The sequence below is a fragment of the Hippoglossus stenolepis genome, chromosome 2, assembly GCF_022539355.2.
Source record: "Hippoglossus stenolepis isolate QCI-W04-F060 chromosome 2, HSTE1.2, whole genome shotgun sequence".
NCBI lineage: Eukaryota > Metazoa > Chordata > Actinopteri > Pleuronectiformes > Pleuronectidae > Hippoglossus > Hippoglossus stenolepis.
In genome coordinates, this window is record NC_061484.1 from 24996711 (window position 1) to 25017655 (window position 20945).

At 43.1% G+C, this 20945-nt stretch overlaps 1 protein-coding gene across 2 annotated transcripts in view; it reads right to left on the bottom strand.

The window, feature by feature from the left end:
* Nucleotides 1-20945, bottom strand: part of sdk1a (sidekick cell adhesion molecule 1a) — a 231817-nt gene that overhangs the window by 129599 nt on the left and 81273 nt on the right. For both annotated transcript variants that reach the window (XM_035172087.2, XM_035172078.2), the window contains exons 2-4: nucleotides 12698-12854; nucleotides 9064-9170; nucleotides 7204-7351 (exon numbers count right to left, since the gene is read on the bottom strand). In XM_035172087.2, the coding sequence (XP_035027978.1) occupies nucleotides 7204-7351; nucleotides 9064-9170; nucleotides 12698-12854 (412 nt within the window). The remainder of the gene's footprint in view (nucleotides 1-7203; nucleotides 7352-9063; nucleotides 9171-12697; nucleotides 12855-20945) is intronic.

A 20945-nucleotide genomic window follows, 5' to 3' on the forward strand; every position in this document is an offset into this window, starting at 1 on the left:
AGGAAGAAATAAACTAAACTGTGTTCATCCTCAACTGTTGAAGAATCTGTTTGTGCATTAACCACAGAGCTGCTTGATATTATGCAATCAAACAATCATGTAAATGATTTAACACATCAGAACTGAACATGATCAAAACTTGACTCAGAATATAGTAAAGGAGATGAGATCCTTGTTGTTTAATGCAGTGTATGAATAAGAAGAGACACATGCTGTACTTAGTGCAGTCAAATGTCTTAAAACCCTTCCTGTCTGGGATACTTTTTGTAATCCTAAAAGTAACTAAATCATATCATTGAGAGGAGAGTCACACGCAGCATCTAAGCTCCTGGTGGCTCGAGAGATTAAGTTCCAGACACAATGGATTCAGATGAGCTTAAACTCTTTACTCCCACACTCATTTCCTCTAACGTTCCTCTCCTTCATGTCGTCTTCCACCTCTTTCTCAGTCACTTTGATTCTTCCCCTTTGGCTGCCGTGAGAAAACGAGTCATTATAAGTTTGTGGTGGTGGATGGCAGAGCTTTCAAATGGCAGCTTGACATGTGGTGAGATCTAAGGTTAAATATTCGTCCAGGCTAAATAATGCTTCTTTCTTTTGATCTCATTGTTTGCTCGATACACTTAAATGTCCACGTGAACACGGCCGCTAACACAAACTCATCAAACATCTGCTTGCAAAGTTCAGACAGCGAGAACCTTTCCTCTGCTCAGGCCTCTGCTGAATGTGTGTGTGATGGCAGCTCGCTCCCTCTGTTACCGCTGTCAAAGTGCTGTTTGACAAATTAAAATGAATGAACGTCCGCAGCATATGGCCAGGTCCACCAGGGCCGATATTTCCCATCAGGCCCGGTCCTGGCACTGACCACCTGTGACATCAGCGCTCGCCGCACCACTCGACTCCCCAGCAACAAGAAACTGAAATATTCACTGTCCAACCCAGCCATGCTTCTGCATAGATAACTGTCTTTATTTGATCAAACTGGGCTCCCCGTGTCCCCGATGGAAGAGGGGAAGGAAAGCTCTAATTCTCAGCAGCCTGGCTGTCCTCATGAAGCCGCTGGCTATCAGAATCATTTCACGTCCATCTGCCACGGGCCTCAAAGCTAATTAAAAGCAGCAGCTCGCTCTTCTCGACCTCGGCTGCAGGTCACAGCTAAAATATATATATCGGCATCGACAGCGCCGAGGTGGCGGCACCATCCCGAAGTTGTTTTGGCTGCTGCCGGACGACGCAGAGGAAAGCAGATTCAGCGTGTCTGAAGTTCGGAGGAAAAACATTTTTTGGGCCGGATGGAGCAAATCAGAGAGATGGCAGAGCAGAGTGGTGAGAAGAGTGAGAGCTCCGTCAGATTAGAGCCGAGTGTGAGAGGAGTGACAGCTTTTAAGTTCCGGCCACAACTTTGAGAGCTGGGGAGTTTGGGAATGTTCATAACTGGATGGGGGAGGGGGGGGTGTGCTGGATATGCAAAGTGGGGTTAGGTGCAGACACACGGACACAAACTGAGAGCGGTGTGAGCGGCGGAGAGGCCGACAGCGAGATGGAGCTGGGGGCTCTGGGAGTGATGCATATCGGATCAATAAACTTCATAAACGAAATCATCAGCTCGGTCACCACGAAGACAGCCAACCGCCAGGCGCCATCTGGCCCTGTCTCACCGGACCGCAGGATCAGCCAGTGTAACCTTGCACACAAACACGGATGCACACACAAACAGACACACACACAGACACACACACACACACAAACACAACAACACACTCGCACACATATATACCGTTATACGCGCAGAGCAGTGCAAATATTCACTGCACTCGCTTTGTCACGCATGAACGCACACAGAGACGTTTGAGCCAGGTAGACGCAACCGAGATTGGTCTGGAGAGACAGATTGTGTGTGTGTGTGTGTGTGTGTGTGTGTGTGTGTGTGTGTGTGTGTGTGTGTGTGTGTGTGTGTGTGTGTGTGTGTGTGTGTGTGTGTGTGTGTGTGTGTGTGTGTGTGTGTGTGCATCCACACAGCAGTTAAACAGTTTATTCAGGAGCAGACGTTTATGGGTTCTGTATCACGGTGCATCCTGTAGCATGATAATGACTGTGAAAGAGACACGGAGTGAGAGAACACAGGAATATAAAGAATAATTTGGAGGCAGGAAAGTGGGAGTGAGAGACAGAAGAGAGAGGTGAGGGGCCAACGGGAGAGGAAGACGTGTCTTGTTGAGACAAGAGAGGAGCCGTGAAGAAAGGTGCAAATTAGTCTTTTCTATCAGGGTTCAAAGGAAGAGCTACGCATGAATCTCCATCACAGTGTGTGTATGTGGGGGGAAAGCAAATCAGAATATTTCATCTGAAAAATGCAGAGATAAAACTTTTTATCCAGATCACATTAATACCTGAAAATGAAAAGAAACCCTCAGATCCACTTCTACTTAGCATCACACAGGTGAACGCAAATTATTTCGAAAGAGCAGAAACAGAAAAAATAACGATGAAATCCTTCAAATAAAATGTTAACACATACATTTCATGTGTCTAACAATATCGTTTAAATTACGTCTTTATCACAAGTGATATTACAATAACCAGACCCTGCAAGTGACAGAAGCAGCTGTCATTTTTATCTTGTTGCCATGGATACGGGGGTCTGGTGCCAAAGCCTTCAATTTTAGACAAACTGTCTGCTCTGAAGTTTCACATAAAATCAGATCTTCTTGAACAAGCCGCCAATGTCACTGTAACAATGTGTGAACCGACCCTCGTAGCAGGAATAAAGAAATAATAGTCCAAGATCTCCTCAGAAACTTTTATTCGCTGCCAACTTTTGTGCTTTTCTGCACTTGTACAGCTCTGAATATTAAAATCAGAGGGTTCACAATGTTCATACAACCCTTTTAAATGTATTTAGACATTGTGAACATGACTTGAAAGTGTTAGAGCTGCTGCATGGTTTTGCATTTAGTGCTTTTGGATGGATTTTAGGCTGAAGGTCAACTGAGGTTTCTTGAGTAATCATTAATGAACTATTCATTAGGTTTCAGGTGATTTGTTCCTGAGTCTGATTCAATCTGGGTCTGACACGGGAGGTTTGGTGTCATCAGGCCTGGAAGAGTCGAGTCTGACAAAAAAAAAAAGCGCATCTAAAACTTAAACTTAAAAAAACAAACATAAAAGATGAACAATTATAGTGAAGAACTAAACTTGTCGGTGGTTGATGGTAGTTTGCAAGATCAGAGAAATTCATTCTATTTTCCTGTTTCAACCCCCAAAACATCACGTGAAATATGGATAGAATGGCCCCTTTGTCCACCAAACTTTTATGGGTTCCCTCTTGGCCCATGTTCCAAACCTTCTACCAAGTTTTGTTGGAATCTGTTCAGTATTTTTTGTGTAATCTTTCTGAAAAACAAACTTAATAACATCTTAATAAATCATCAAAAAACGAACAGGGGCCAAAACCCAACTTCCTTGGCAGGGGTAAATGAATTTGAATTTAGAAGAAATTGACAACTTATGCTCTTCAATTCTTAAATGCACAAATCAGACCCATAATAATAACAAACTATCCTCCTGTAAGGAAACACAGTAACAACAGCCAGTAAACTTTGGGGATTTACATTTCCAAGTATGGAACGTATATACAGAGAAATAGTCACGAGTAGGATGAGGATCATTACGGCTGATGAGACGCATCCTCTCACTTCCTCACTTAAACTGCTTCCATCTGTATGATGTTATTACCTCCCTCTATTTACAAAAAACAGATAAAAATGTTCTTTATTCCACAAGCTGGGAAGTTTTTAAACATGCATAAAAATTAGGATGTCCAGCTGGTGTGGACCAAATGTCCATCTCTGTCAACGAGCAGCTGCTTAAAGGTGCAATGTAAGCACGAGAGCTGGTTATGCCTGTTGGCGTTTTTGATGTTGGTGCATGGAAAAATGCCGTTTCTTGCTGCAAACATTTCCCTATGGATAAAAATAGAAAATCCATGTATCTCTGTTAACTGTGGTGTATTGTCACCACCAAAAATCAGAATCTCCGATCAGCCGTTAAAGGTTTGAACACGAACGTCGACTGTAAGAGTGAGAATCTCTCTCCCTGACTAATTTAATGGCCTGATGTGCAGCGGTGCCAGCTGTTTGTCAGAGGTGTGTACCGTGTGAAATATTGACTGCTGGATCTCTCCCTCATTCATTCAACGAGGGGAGAGATTGTCTAGGACACTCCATAGAGTTAATGGAGGTGGACAAATGATTTATATTAAGTACCAGAGGCGACATGTCTCCCTGTCTCCGCATAAAATTTGTATATGGACCAAATAAAACACTGCCTACGCTAAGTGTAAGGCCCGGGCTGTGTGACACAGCATCTCTGCTCTCTGCTCCCAGGGTGTCACTGATATTGTATTTCATGAAAACGTGTTAATTTCTCACGGCTTCAGTGGAGGCAGTCAGGTGTTCAGGTGTTCAGGAGAAACCAACTCCGAGGGCAATAAACAGCAGAAGGAGATCCTGAGCCCAATAAGTTATCTTAATGATAAAAAAAACCCAAGACTGTGCATTTTTAGCCAGGGTGTTTATGATTTTTTTTTTTTTTTAAGTAATCAAGATGAAGGGCAAAAGGGAAATGGAGCCACATGTACTGGCGCCAACACGAGCGACATCATCATCTGTGTTGTTATCAGAAGGCCGAAGCTCTCACATGACTGCTCAGCTGAGTGCACCTGCCAAACTGTGACAGCCCATTGCTCACTGTCGAATCACATTTTGTTTTAAATGCTCCGCTAACCCTCCTGCTGCAACTGTTGCATCAGTGCTTAGTCTGCAGCTTCCCTCAGCCTCACCTCAACATTTATTATCTTCAATTTTGATGTTAACTGCATTTTTTGCTCTTTTTTTTTTCAAATATTTATACCAGAACTCGTCTGTTTGGCTCCTGACATGTCTGGTTCTGGGTGGGGGGGGCTTCCACAACAGACCCCTGCCACCTGAAATAATCACTAGTGTTGTGGTTAGGCTGAGGTCGACACAGAGGTTGGTCCTATAGCGAACAGATAAAGGATGTGTCCTGGTTGTTCTTTATACTTATATGAACATGGATCCACAGCCTCTGGTAAGATATCCATTCCTGTCGGGCTTAATTCAGGACACTTTCACACCTACCTTGTTTCATTCCGACAGTTTCAGTTTAATAGGAACCAAAATAACAGGTGTGAGGTGCTGTGGACCAGTGGAAAAACAAGTTTTGGTTTGTCTGCAGTATATATAGTTCAGACTTTTGGACCAACTGCAGGAAGTTGAGACAGCATTAAACAATAGAAGTAGAAGAAGAAGAGGAATTAAACACAACATTTTGTGACGAGTACATTCATTTACTTCAGGTTCTCCAATAGAAGTGTTTCTCAGATGTTCGAACACTTCCTACTGTACTTTCCAGGGAAAAACAATGTAAGTCTGCCCCATTATCCTCTTGTTGAAATGATAATGGCTTCTCCTTCCTGTGTGTGACAGCTGGATATTCACCCGGCCTTTTGTAACAGCTACACACATTTATAAAAACGTCCAGTGTACTTTAAATAATTATCCTGAATCACACCCGGAGTCAACTGCCTCTGTGCACTTGGACTCAATAGTACAATAGTACGACCACTTGTGGATGTAACAGAAGTACGTGTACAGGACAAAGGGCGTCATGGCTGCTCATTGTGCCATGTTCTCAGTATTCTTTGGTATGGATGGAAAGGGCCAGTAAAGTAATAGACACGTGGATGTGAGAGAAACACTTTCCTGGTTCACTTTTCTAGCAGTAAGTGCCTTTATTTTACTGCGGCATCAGTCACAGATTTATTTTTCCATTTTGAAACGAGGGAAACGCTCAATCTCTCGCTGAGACTTCATCTCAAAGTTGGGTACGGACAGCGAACACCTAAAAACTTGCCAGTTTAAAAAAAAAAAACATCTTCGGTCACACTGAGCTTCAATATATGTGCTTATTAAAATATGTAAATAGGCTGTTGTCATGAAACAATCAGTAGAAGTACAAAGCACTGAGAACAAAGGGACTCCCTGGTTTCTGTTTTCATGGCGAGCAGCAGGGAGTACAGTGTAGAGAGGCTAACGCAGTGGAGTGGCGATGCTCTGACAGTAAACACTTTCAACGCCGACTGTGTCTTCAACAGCAAAATAATTGCAGTCCACTGTCATTAAGCCGCACTCAGCGACGCCCCATTAACTTAACGGGAGAGTCCTTTTCCGTGTTCGTTCAAATTCAAAAGCAAAGTCAAAGTTGATGCGAGCCAAAGACAAAAGTTAAAATAAAACGAGCTGCTTGTGTAACCTAACTCCACGACGCTTTTCGCGGAGGCACTTGTGAGGTGGCGACTGTCGTTAGAGGGAGTGGAGAAGTTGCTGTCTGGCCATTTACGCGTAGAGCAAGGCCACTGACAATTTCACCCAATAACACACAGGGGAGCAGTTAGTGTTCTTAATGGGGAGTTAGTTATCTATGAGTGTGAGTGCTAATAAAGCCTCTGCTTTTATTAGCCCGGATCAGGTCGAACAGGTCTGCACCTCAACACCTACTTTCACTGATGAGTAGATTCCAACAGCCACATATCCTCAAATCATTTAGGACAATCTACAGCAAATTATTCTCAGAACCTTTCACAACAAACCCACCCTCCCCCTGCTTTGTCTGAGTAATTACATCATTAATACACAGTTTGAACATTTCTCAAAATAACAACACTGACAGGATAGCTGTAGCGGCGAAGGAGTAATATGCAAATGACGGGCATTTAAAAAAAGGAGCCAGTGAAATCCAGCACATCCAGGGACCCTCATGTCTCTGCGCAACAATTTACACAAAGGAAGATTTGAGGGAAAACCTGAAATTACTTAATAACCCTGTAGATGTGATTAATTGAGAAATCCATTTTATCTTGTTATGTCTGTTGTACCGATGCCTAATGAAAAGGGTCAGTTATCTAAGTGTCATAACAATCGGTGTGCAGGGATTAAAAAAAGAACATTTTGGCTTCTAGAAAAAGTTAATTAATTTACCACAGAGGGATAAGGAGTGAAAAATTCAAATTTTTATCTCAGTCTTGTATTCTTTGCAAACACTTTGTTCCAAAGACTCACTGGATAAGAGTGAGTGTGACAGAGAGAAAGGGAGAGTCGAACAGAGAATGAGAGAAACACCTACATTCGGTTGTTCGGGATAATCTTCTGTCCGTCTTTGAACCATGTGACGAGGGGTCGGGGGAAAGAGGCGAGGGGGGGCGTGCTGATGATGGCGGCCCTGCCCTGAGTCACAGTCTTTCTCTGCTCCTCCGTGGAGAAGCTTCCTAAATCTGGGGGGGGGAGAGGAATGAAGAGCGTGAGTATCAACACTGTATAACAAGTCACGCTAAGCCCCAGAAAAAGAGCATTCAACCGAAAAATAGAGCATCTGTGTTTCTTCACAATCTATGTGGCTCTAGATGTTGATGACATAGAAACTTGTAGAGTTAGATGTAAACTTACTGCTGTTTTAAAACTGCTAACACGCTTCATGTATATGTACTTTACTGAGGTAGATTTCTTTTTGGGTACTTATCATATCAGCAAATATCTGTTCTTACTACTTCACTACATTTTGACTCTGCATTGTGTCACAGAACGAGCAGGTAACATTACACCCCGCCTCCTTTCAATACGCATATTTAAAAGCAAGGTTCTTACTTACTTTAACTTCAGTAAAAAAGTTGATGTGTGCTTTATTTATTTGTACTTTTCTTTAAGTAAAATGTCTGTCGTGTACTTCCTCCATCACTGCTGGTCAGTCAGGAGCAGGACTGAAATACTCAAAGTTCTCAGACTCTACTCTTCACTGTCACCAGGTATTTTCTTCTCATGATCGAAAATCATTCCATTCATTTATGAGTTATATTAAAGCAGCGTAAAGGTACAATAAGCTCATACAATTCATTCAAAACACCATTGACTCCTCCTCCCTGTCTGCAAACCACTCTCAGGGTCCCTGTAGCTTTGATACAGAGCCTTTCTCCACTCTATGTCGTGTCACTTGCTTCATATGTTCAGATTAAGATGAGTTTTTTGACAGGCAATTAAATATCTTTGTGAATTTAATACAGCTTAATTTTGGCAGCCTTTATTAAACACAATTTCCCATCAGCCCCGGACCGATGAAGGCTAAATGTCACAGCTTATCAAACGAGGTGAGTCGAGGGGTCAGTTTAGTTCAGACATGTCTGTAATAACAGCGGAACCCAGAGGACTGAACGCTGACCAGGGTTTAACTCCGCAGACATAACTGCTGAGATAACTGGGGAAATTTATGAATTATAAAGACGTGAACAAAAGTTACAATGATGTAAGTACCCGAGCTGCCACGCTGGTTTCATGGGAGCTGTAGTTTAATTTATGTTTTACTGAATCTTTAATAGCAAACATAGTGGATGCTGTTCCATCTTAAATTATGAAAAGTAAACCCCAGGAACATGTTTGACTCTTTTTTTTAGGAGAAGAGATGAAAGGAATACCAAATTACAGATTGCAGTAGAGTTACAGAAGCTAATGGTTCAGAGGCCAGAAAGGATTTGGTCTGGGGACGTCTGCTGCTCTGGATAACAGGAGCGTCTGCAGGTTTCAACAAAGTAAGACCCTAATAAATGAAATGTAAGATCCATGTCAAGTACAACAGATATGAAGGAATATCACAGTCTCAGAATATTTGAAGGTTTCTGATTATTGAAAACAAGGTGAAATAGCCGGGTGGAAAATAACCCTTGAAAATCTGTCTATGTTCAGAAATAGAAGAACGTCTGATATATTCTGATATAAAAACCTTTTCTTCCTCATTTGTTACAATAATTACAATAGAAAACTGCCGAATTGAATTAGACACAAATTATGACTTCAGTAATTATCTTGTTTATTCTCCTGTTGGTGTTTTTCTGGCTAAAATCTTCCTCATAAACAACATTGTCATAAACCTGCTTGTATTCGTTATAATGGCGTGTACAATGTGTGTGTGTCTGTGTGTGTGTCGTTGTGTACTCACAGGCCACCTGCACCTCTGTTCTCCTGTGGATTACTGTTCCCATCCTGTTCCTCACTGTGCACTGATACAGGCCGGCGTCGGTCCTCTTCAGGGACGAGACGGACAGCCTGCGGACGGACGGACACACAGAGAGGACGGTCATTAGGGTTTGTTTTATCTCGGAGCGGTAAATAAAGACGAGGGAGGAGAAGTTGGGAGCGATGTTTGGAGACCAGCAGCACGGGGGCTCTGTTTGTTCATATGTAAGCACTCTTGTGTACTTCCCCTCCACGACCTTGATCTAAGAATGGAACCGGGCCTGAGATTGTCAAAGTTCCCCAATAACAGAAGAGAAGACATGTGCGTTAGTGTATTTGTGTTTATGTGTGTTGTATAAAAGGTTTTTGACTGTGTGCATGTTGTTTTTGTTCTAAAAGGGGTTGTTAATGGGGCTTTAATGGACTGTGCTTCACTAATGGGAAGCTTGGCATAGGATCTAGGTTGGTGCCATGCTGGGCAAACGCACAAATGCATACACATGCACACACACAGCTACATACTACACACAGACGGCATAGACACAGTACAACTGGACATCGCTTTGGGGCTCATTATGAATACCAGGACAGCCAAGTATTTAACTCCCAGGCTGTCGGCGTCTGCTGCCAACGTACACACACCACACACTAGTACACACACACCCCAACATCAAAAGGCTCACACACGTAATTCCATTTGCATCAGGAGTGACACATTGCAGGGCACCTCTCATCCTGAAACAGATTTTGATATTGGACACCGCCTAACGCTGCCTCTCTCTCTCTCTCTCTCTCTCTCTCTCTCTCTCTCTCTCTCTGCCTGTGTTCCATTCCCTTTTAATAGGTGTGTGCACTGGGGCTATCACTATATATATATATATATATTTTTTTTAATTCTCACAAGTTGTTTGTTTTTTCTTTATTTATCCCACTAAACACAAAGTGCAGTGCTGACAGGTGCGAAATCAATACAATAAATTCTCAGTAAATTAGTTTGACACAGTCTCAGCCCGGAATGGGGGGGGGTAAAGATTCCCTGTGGGATTCAGGAACGTTCAGTCAGGTTTTTACAGGAAGACAAATTTACAAATTGACCAAACTCCTCCGTTATACATCAATCTGTGTTCATCACATCACAACAACACACGTGGACATTTCCAGTGCACACGTCTTGTCACATTGAACCTTGTGCTTTAAATATAATAGGAGGAGAGACTGTGGAATATATGATTTGTGTGTGAGTCATTGTTGAACTCCTTTTTACTTCAATGTGTGTTGTGCCTGCATTGAACGAGGAGGGAGGTGGAGAATGTTAATTTATTTCTACCAGCACAATGAGGTTAGCATTTAATTAACACGGGGATTAGCTAGAGTAAGTGTTCTTTGTGTAAAATAACTTTATTTGTCAGCTTCTAAATGTTCGACAGTGTTAAAGATAAGTACAGTAGCCTCGTTAATCGTGCTCCTGAAGACAATGCAAATATTAACGTCCTCGTTTATTTAAGTCTAACTTTTTTAATGATGGTTTTAATTCTAAACCTTAAGTGAGAAAAGTGGCAGACGACTGTAGCTGAACTGAAGCTGAAGTTTCTATTGATTTGAGTCATTAAGGCTGCGACAATTTTCTAAAATGTGAAATCTTAGTTTAAAATGTGGTTTATGTTCAGACAGGTCACAAAGTCAAGTTCAGCCACAATCCAGCTGACAGCAGCAGATCACTATGGTGACTCAGCTGATCCCCTCCTATGCTTTCGATCGGCAAAGTTTATACGGCACCTTTTAGGGTAGCTGCTTTAACTGCCCACTCTACCTGCTTACACTGCAAAGTGACTCCACAAGCCACCTCCACCCCAGCACCTCCTTTTCATACTGAATCGGAGCTAATCAGTGTCACTGCTCTTTCCTGTGCCGAGGTCTTTTAGCTGCTGCTCTACCTGCTTTACTTTCCATGGCGACTCATGGAAAAGCAGGAGGATCCCAGAACAGAGCACTTGTGTCGACTGGATTTCACTCAGGTCAAGTGGTCCTGACTGAAATCCAGTGTATTATTATGTGCAAGAAAACCATCGATCAAATCCTCACAGCTGAGACCAAATATTTGTCATGTTTGCTTTAAAAAAACGACTGAGAAATTACTGAGGTAATGATTATTATTATATAAGTAATTGCAGATTCATTTTCTGTCAATCAGCTAACTGTTAAATCGTTTGGCAATTACAGCTCTGCTCATCTGAATTCTTTACCTTCCCGTACATCAAACGACATGAGAGGGGGACACAAATTAAATCACGTCATAAAGAAGTTTGGAAAGGAACAAAATGTGGACTTTGTAGGAACAGAATTGTTGAGAAATATGTGTAAAAGTAATTCCAGTGTGTGTCACAAGGAGCCATTCACACACACACTCACACTCCAGTGGCAATGAGCTACCTTAGCCTGAACATATCAATATATATATATAATATATCAACACTGATATTAGCAGAGGACGCCACTCTACTTACTTAGTCTGCTTCCAATCAATTTACAGTAAAAAATTTAACAATATGAATGATGTATGGGTATATTACAAAAATCAGGCCTAAAATACCAGATGGTCACACACACACACACACACACACCACGCACGCACGCACGCACGCACGCACGGCACGCACACACACACACACTCTCTCAAACTCACAGCACCCTGCCAATTCAGTATAGCCCTGGCCTCACCAAACTGAAGTAGCCAGAACGCTGAGAGCAATCCAGAGCAACACAACGTCTCCTGGCTCAACCGGCGACTGCCTACAAAATGCTGGCTCAACCTCTCGTTCCCTCACTGTGCATGTATTCCCAGGATTCTCTGTATTTCTGAATGATGTGAAAAACAATTTTGTTTCACAGCTGCAGTTTTGCCGGGAGGGATTGCTTCGCTCGTACCGAACCCAACACACAAAGGGACAGAGGGAGAGTGGCGGAGGAAAAGAGGCAGAGGGGCAGGGAGAGAAAGAAGCTCACTTATTGATTGCTTCTCCTCTTCTTTCCCCGGACCATATACATATTTATAATGCTAATGCAATTATTAATCTCACTTTTGTTCCACAGCCTAAACGCTGTGACCTTCTCCGAGCACAGTCCATCACTAGCAGGCACAGCTGTTTATCCCGATGCTGCGGACGCAACCCTGGAGCGGCTCCAGAGGATGAGTTGCATTTTTAGGAAAAAGATAAATTGTTTGCATGTTTTGGTTTATTGTAACTTCCTTGCAGAGAGTTTTAGAGACAAGCCTCTTTGCATCCAAACTCATGAGTCTAACCTAGATCCACCCTGACGTCACCCATTGGCCTGTGAGCATTTACAAAAGGAACATCAGGCTGTATTGAAGCTAGGAATTGAGACCATAAACTATTTAGGAAAAGTCATGAGAGTCATTTTCTTACAGACTTCTATAGAAACTGAGGCACATCCACATTGGCTTCACCTCCAGGACTTGGAGTCTACGTCCACGGAGTGAATCACACAACTACGACTCTCAGGAGAAAGGATCACAGACCAAAAGGCAGACGCACACTTGGAGAAAAGAAAGGCATACACGACAAAAAGTCAGACACTGCCAGCCGCTGCTAACTGACCTGTACTGCTGTGTCCAGTCGGTGATGTTGCTGTTGTTGAGAGTCCAGCGGTACTGCAGAGGCCAGCTGCCTCCAGCCAGGCAGGTCATCACCAGCCTGTTTCCCTCCAACACCACCTGCTGCCCTGCTCCGCCCCCTCGAAGGTAGGGAGCCACCTCTGACAAACAGAGACAGAGAAAGGAAAATATGTTATTCTGGCTATTTGAAAAAAGTTGAATTCCCTTATTCTTGCAGCAAAAGTTCAGCTGCATTCATCCACGACAAAAAAGGAGCAAAACAGGTTATATTCATGTTCTGTTCTTCACACAAAGAGAAGTTGGAAAAACATTCACATCAGTTATCTTGATTTTTTTTTTGCGTATAGTTTTGAACTGAATTCTGTAATAACGTTGGCGGGTGCCATTTAGCGAATGTCAAGGCAGATATGAAAACTCATTTTAGAATTTCAAAAGACGTGGTATCAAAGCAACAATAAAGAGAAAAGTTACTGAATAGAATGTGTTTCCTCAAATGTTCTTTCTCCTGCTCCTCACATCCAGAGTCAAGACTTTTTTAGGTTACAGGCAGCACGTGTACACTGGAGTTCATGCAACCTGACCTTATCTCAATCTCATTTACACCCTCAGCAGCTTCAAGTGCCAGAGACGGGATGTGAGTGCGACAGTGTGAACCAAAGTCTGATGAGACACATGTTGGGACCTGGGTTTTGGGAGACCAAAGCTCTGCCTATATGTGCAGCCAAAAGCCTGAAGCCGCATGTCCCTCCAGGACTCAGTCTGCCAGGGGCCATCAAAAGCCTGAAGCAGCATGTCCCTCCAGGACTCAGTCTCCCAGGGGCCATCAAAAGCCTGAAGCCGCATGTCCCTCCAGGACTCAGTCTCCCAGGGGCCATCAAAAGCCTGAAGCCGCATGTCCCTCCAGGACTCAGTCTCCCAGGGGCCATCAACATCACACTGAGGTGTGAAAACCCCCCCAGGGACACAGGTTTCAACTCCCATTGGTCACTCTGGACCCCATGACCTGTGAGGTCACCGGGCCAATATAAGGCCAGGTCTCCCCCTCTTCTGTCTCTTCTGCCTCTTCCTACAATCCTTCCACAGGAGGGAAGGCTGTCGAGCCTCCAGCTCACATCTTCTCTTCCCATCCAACTCTTCGAGAGGAGCACAAAGGTGCAGCTTCCAGCTCATCTCACCAAGGAAACCTCTTCGCACTCCAAGCTCTACCAACCCTTCAAGCAGCGACTCGATGTCCTGCTCGCAAATTTCAGCCAGCAACTGAGCTACACAGCTCAACAGAATCACTAAGGTGGGAGCCACAACCAGCCAGAAGACTTCACAAAACTTCGAACTGCACAGCAACTTCCTTTTTCCCCTTTCCACGGACGGGTAACACAACTGGGCTTAATAATTATACTAGGCTAAGCAAGACTGTTTATTCGATTCTGTATGATGTTTATAAGTTTGATTTGTGTTGTGATATTGTGGTTACAAGTTGTTGAGGAAGTTAATGCTAGTTATGCTCTTCAGTCCTTCCTTGCATACATCTAGCAACCTTCTCTAATTTGGCACACACACAGACACACGCATAACTCTTCACCTCATTAGCTCTACAGGTCGTAAACATTCCAATAGGGGGGGGAGGGTGTTATCTATTTGGCCAGCCGCCATCTTGAAAGCACGCTGACTCACACAGACACACACACATGTATACACACATACCTATCTTTGTTTAGCAATTAGACCGTTAGTAATTTGTGTTTTTATACTTTATTATATTCATAATAAATGTTTTTCTTTCACAAATGTTTTTTCATTAATGTTGCATAAGTGAATTTTGCCAACCTCTACACTGTCAAGAACTCCATATCCTTCAACTTAGCTAACTATCTATATGGTAATTTTGGTTATAGTTATTAATTTAATTGTTAATCAGAGTTCCAAATTTGTAGTTAGAACCTTTATGAGACTCAATCAATAAATTGGCTATCTTTTCCCTTCCTTTGAAGGGTGGTGCCCCAAGGTAACTTTAATCAATTAAAGTTATTATTTAATATTAATAATGAAATATTAATATTTGATATTTTTATTTTGATAACCAAATTTATTGAATGACGAAAGGCACACCATTTTATGGTATCACGTTTGATGCATTATGGCACAACACACATCTGGAGGGTTTACCTCCTTGTGGTTGAAGTCTGTTTCACTGATTTGATATTGATGGAGACATATTCTGCTCATAGTCAGGTGCATAATTTTAATTTGTGTTGCTACTTGAAAAGGTTTCATCCTCTAATGATAAGAAAACACCTCACTTTGCTCAGACTGTCCATCGCTGCAGTTCCTCTTGTCTGAAACACTCGGTTTTAGCTCCTGTCTCTTTGAGGCCCCTCCTCCTGGTAAAGCATAGTCTGCTCTGATTGGCCAGCTGACCCGCTCTGTTCTAATTGGTCAAACACTTCCAGCATGTGTCGGAAATGTTGGCCTCCGCTCTCGCTTCACTTGGCTTTACTCTGGGAAGTGACCAGACGAACCGGACTGGCCGCGAGGCATGCATTATGTAGATGTGGGACATTGTGATTCCCCGGCCCTATTGGCCAGAAAACTGACGAGGCGTTTCAAGAGCTTCAGGAGCTTTGGGGATTTGAAACTTTGCAGAACATGCACAAGAAAACCTATAAAACACACAATAAAAAGCTGAAAAAGTACAATGTCTGCTTAAATGAAAGTAGATATTCATAAAACCATAATTCAGATTGACTGTCTTCGGTTTGCTATGTTTGATGGTAAACAATGGGATGAGTAATGTTGACATTTGGTGTAAGACCACACACAGGCTGCATTTGCATGATGATGTGCATCACTGCTTCGAATAAATCCTTCCCACCAGCGTTGATCTGCAACAGCAGTTTAAAAAAAAACAGTAATTCTATCAAATCCCAGGCAGTGACAGGCAGTGACTACTTGGCCGCGCACACGCATGTCGCTGCATCAAATGGCACTTTGGCACTTTAAGGCTTTGCACGACGGAAAAAAGTCAACAGTCGTTCACAGTCACTTTCAATGCACATGTTTTGAGATCATATTCAGATGTGATGTAGAATTGATCAAATAACAACAACCGTTTCCTGTAATCTGCACTGGTTCTGCATCTTATTTGTCTCTATAAAGACATCAAGTGTTATTTCTTAATGCTCGGCTGAAATTGCACTGTATTGTATTATTTAGTGACTCACAGTGTTAAACCTGACGATAACCCTGTGGAAATCACCTGCCGTATTTCACAATGCACATTTGCTGCAGGGCTCAGCTGCGGCTGCTGTCTAAACAATAGCATCCAGTCTTTAACTCTTGGCTGCGGTGCTCAGACCTGGCTCACCACGACGACGTCAAGCTCCCAATGTCTGTCCACAGCAGCAAGCTGCAGGACAGGCAACATGTGTTGGGACCGGGATCCAGACAACAAACAAAACCCCAGCACCTGGATGTGGGATGTGAGGTGAAGGTGAAGGAAGTTACAGATTTATTCAGCCCATCGACCGTTTACACACACATACACACACACACACATGCCGGGTTATAGGGGACGAAGCTTATCTGCTTGTGACAGTATGTACGGACAGGTCCATAACTCTTCAGGCAAACTTTAACATTCCCTCTTTCTCGCTCTCCTTCTCCTGTCAACTCAATCTTCTCTCCACCCTGTCGTTTCAGCTCTCGCAGTTCTGTCTCTCCTCTGCACCTCTCATTTTGTCTCCATTGTCTCGGCTCCCCCCTTCCTTATTCCTCAGTCCCTGCGGAAGTGTCAGGGCCACCTTTTCTTCTCCCCTCCTCTTTCTCCACTCTCCACTGTCTCACCCTCTCCCCCCCCACCCCCTCTCCCTTCTAGATTGATAGCTGCCTGCTCCTTGCACAAGAGGGAAGTGTTCCATCTATGATAGATTTATACTCAGGTCTGTGAGTGTGAGGGTAAGTGTGTGTGCGTGTGTGTAAGTGTGAGACAGAGGGAGATGGTGTGTGAGTGTGCATGCAAGTATAAGGATTTATTTGGAATATTCCGTTTCTACAGACGATGGCTGGCAATGCAGACTCCAATGTCAAACTGCTGACCAGCACAATAACTCACCTCCGCCTGCCTCGGTGTGGGAAGGAGGGAGAGGGAGGGAGAGAGGGAGAAGGGGAGCGAGCGAGCAGCAGAGCCCCAGTCTTAACAGCTTACCAGATATGACCCTCAATTAGAAATGTGTATAAGGTGCATGTGTACTGTACAAACAGAAAGGAAGTGGACATTTTGTATCATCCCACTCCTCTGCCACTTCCTTCACACAGTGCAAATCCAAATGTTCTGTCCGCCCCCCCCCCCCCCCTCCCTCTAATCCCTTCTTTTCCATTTTAGAGAGAGTCCATTAGGAACTATACAGACAGAGATGGAGAACACCACATCCGAGAGGAACAAGGTCAGCTAACAGCATGTTTCACTCATTGATGTCATCGGTCTCTCTTCCTTCCTCGGCCGTCTGTCTCTCCGTCAATCAGTGTCAACGCGTCACTCTCTCTTTCCCCACAGTCTTCCCCTCGTCCTCGCCCGTCTCTCCCTCTCATCTGCCTGTCTATCCAGCCACCTGTCTGTCTGTCAGGACCACCACCCCTCCCTCTCTCTCTTTGTTCTTCTTCTCTTGTTGCCCCTCAGTCCATCTCTGTCAAAGTGTGTGGCAGCTCAAAGTACCGCTGCCTGACAGAGAGATTGCCCTCCGAGTGCGAAAGGAGAGTCACGACGCAGACGTACTTACATGTGCACCCAAATGCACTTTTTATTTTATTTTCCTTCCCCCCTGCTGTGACATGTGCAAGCCTCTGCTCTCAGGCCCATCTCATGAAGCTGCTTAGGCAGATGCTGGGGAGGAATTCAATTTGCCGGAGAGATGAAGGCTGTGATAGAGGAGGGAGCGAGGAGAAGATGATGAAAGGACAGGAGGAGGAGAGGAGCAGGGTCACTGCTCAGGGGCTGATAGTCCGCCACCGTCCCGCTCTCTCTCCTCTCTGTTTCACTCTATCTCTCTGTGCTTTAACAGTTATTGGACATTAGGCCCAAAATGACTTGTCCTTTACAAATGGGCCAGTAAGGATCATTATTCTTACATTGTGCTGCATTAAACATCCTGAAATTAATCCTAAAATTACAGTAACAGCTGTGTCGGGATGGGAAATTTTCCCTGGCTCGATATGAGGTCACGAAGCAACAGCGCGGGTGAAGGTGTTAATTTTCTTCTTGGAAATTAGAAATTTGCCCGTTTGGCATAGGTGGTCAAACAATAACCCTCAGCAGTTAGCATTCAGATGAGAGAGAGAAAACCCTGACGTGTGAATGCATCTCACAGCATTTAGAGTGCGGGAATGAAACTGAAGTGGAGTTCTCACTCCAGCGGTGCCTGCTTAATTGCTGGATAAGATGGTGTGTACGTGCGTGCACAGTGAGGGTGCGTGTGTGTTTTTCAGGTCAGATTTAGGGTCACTCACTCCCCAAAAAATCACTTTATCTTCATAGAGCCGAGCCCCTGCTGTGAGTCAGGGCTGGCAGATCTGGCGATAGTCTATGAATACTGATTCACCGACAGCCCGGCTCTCTGTCTCACTCTCTCACGTACACATTCATCCCAACACTGACTTTTTGATGCATGAGTTTCAGGGGAGAAAATAACCAGATCAGTCTTATATTACCAGTAATTTTTCTATGAATAAGTGAGTAAAAGTTGCACAGTGCTAACAGCAGTCTATTTGATTATGGGGTGCAAATGAGTTCCACTCCTTTATAATCTAATAAGTCTGCCTGCACTGGTTTCAACAGGCATTTAAAAACACTTGATTGGACACACAAATAGGAGAATTATAAGTCGACTTTTAGATGTGTTGGTAGGAGTCCGAAAAAAAAGGTTTCAGGAAAAAATAAAGAAAATGAATTGGACAATATAAAGTTTTTATTTCGCAATCGAAGAGTTCAGAAAGGTCAGGTGAAAAATCTTAAATTGTTAAAAATTGCTGGCAATTATCGGCTGCTGGTTTATGGGAGGACCAGCAGCAGCGGAAAGAAAAACGAGGGAACACACTGATATGAGGGAAAGCAGCCGTTTCACCTTTCTACGTCTTTTCACTTATCACCAATAACTATCTGACATTCTTGATACAGGCTTCTCCATTTCTTTTTAAATTATCTACTTTACTTGAATTCTTATCATTCTATGCAATCTATGGTCATATTCTTTAAAACATATTATTGTAATTATTAAATTGTTAATATGTTTTAATTAATTTATCATCATTCTACGGGTTATATTGTCAATTTGTATTATTATTAAAATGTTGACTCTGATGCTGTCGGTGAATATTTGCTACTTGAAGCTGTAAAAACGTACGATTCCTGAACCTAAAACGACTAGACCCCCCCCCACACACACACACACTGTGACTATTTATACCAAGATATGTATTCAGCGCACAATCCACAGTTTTTGGTCTTGAAGATCGAAGGGAAGCAGAGATTGCACAACTAAGCAAAAGGATTAACGAACAAACTGGATGACAGCTGAAGCCAAATCATTTCATAAAGAAACCTCAAAATCCATTCATCATCAACATTCATCAACAACAGTCATGCTGCAATTTGCACAGGACAGAACTAAGAAACCTGGAAAAATGTACTATTTGGGGTGAAGTTGAGAGACAGACAACAGGATCTCTAACCTCTGCACAGAAAGCTGGAGGTGAGTGAACTTCACAGGAGTGAGGTGAATTCCAGGTGAGCTGTGGCTCTGACCTGAAAGCTGATGAACTGGATCGTAAATCAACTCTGCTTCATGTGTTTTTCGTCTTGAAATCTTTTTCACATTTCTCCAGTTAAGTCATGCTGACAGTCCTGATTCCAGACATGTTTAAAATCACCTTAATAAAGAAAAATGCTGCAGCGACTTTAAAGAATAGCCTTTAAAGTCTGGTCCAGCCATGTCATTCCCTGTACGTGCCTGGAGTAGTTAAGAAACCGTTGGAGGATCTGGGACGAGCTCTGCATCCCAGTGTTTTTCAAACCCAGCAACAGACACCAAGACAAAAAGGTAATACATGCACTACACACACACACACCCAGAAGAGAATTTATGCAGTCCACTGCAGTTAGAGAAGTACAAACCTATATATCAATGAAATTAAACAACCATTAAAGAAATGCATGGCTCTACACCGGACTGCCAACTCTTCCGGTCGAAAACAACCATTTTAAATACTGAGGACAGATGGTTTGAAGGAGGAGTGTAAACCATCCCACAACAGAGGTCTATACAACACCAGTTATCTCCCACCTCTGCTGTCCTGTCGTCCCATCTCAGGAGCTTTAACAACCATTGACAGTCGGCCTCATGTGACCCCAAACACCATGGTCGTCTATACTCTGACTCCACTGACAACAGCCAGAAGCACTAATTAACCAAGTGACACCAATGGCCTTGATAACGACCTCAAAGATTTAAATACCTGGGTCACATCTGAAGAAGACTCTTTGATGAGACTAGAAATGTCTTCATGTATCTATGACCAAGTCAAGTGACCCTCAATTCAACTTTTCTTTGAAAACCATATTCTGGAAAACTGACATGTTTAATAAGTTAAAGTCCTCGTTCTCCTTCTCCATCAGTCCTCGTGTCTCCTCTTCATATTTTTTATTCAAGGATCCTTTTCTGATACGATTAGGATGTAAGTGATGGGGACGGAATTCACAGTCCTGCTGAAATGTGAATTATAGATTTGTAATGTGAATTATAGATTTGTATCCACATAGAAAAAGTTTAAGTGTCTCAAACTTTTCTATGTGCAAAAGTTTCAGACACTTAAAGTCAGAGGAGGATGGCTTAAAATATGACAAAATAGAGTTTGTATTCATCAAATAACTTCATAAGTTCAATAAGCACCAAATTCATGAATGAAATCAATATTTGCAATAAGCACCCTTTGCTTTCAAAGCAGCACCAATACTCCAACGTACAGTACTTCCAGGAACTTGGCAGGTAGGTCGTTCCCACCATGTTGGAGAACTTATCACAGACACAACAGAGAAAAGCTCTTCCTGTTGTTGAAGACCTTTGAGTGACTCTGATTCTTTATGACTCTCGCTCCCTCGTGGTTTTGCTTGATGGATAAAGTCAAAACATCTGAAGCTCCTCAAACCTTTGCACAGTACTGTATACGATCACAAGTTCATCTGA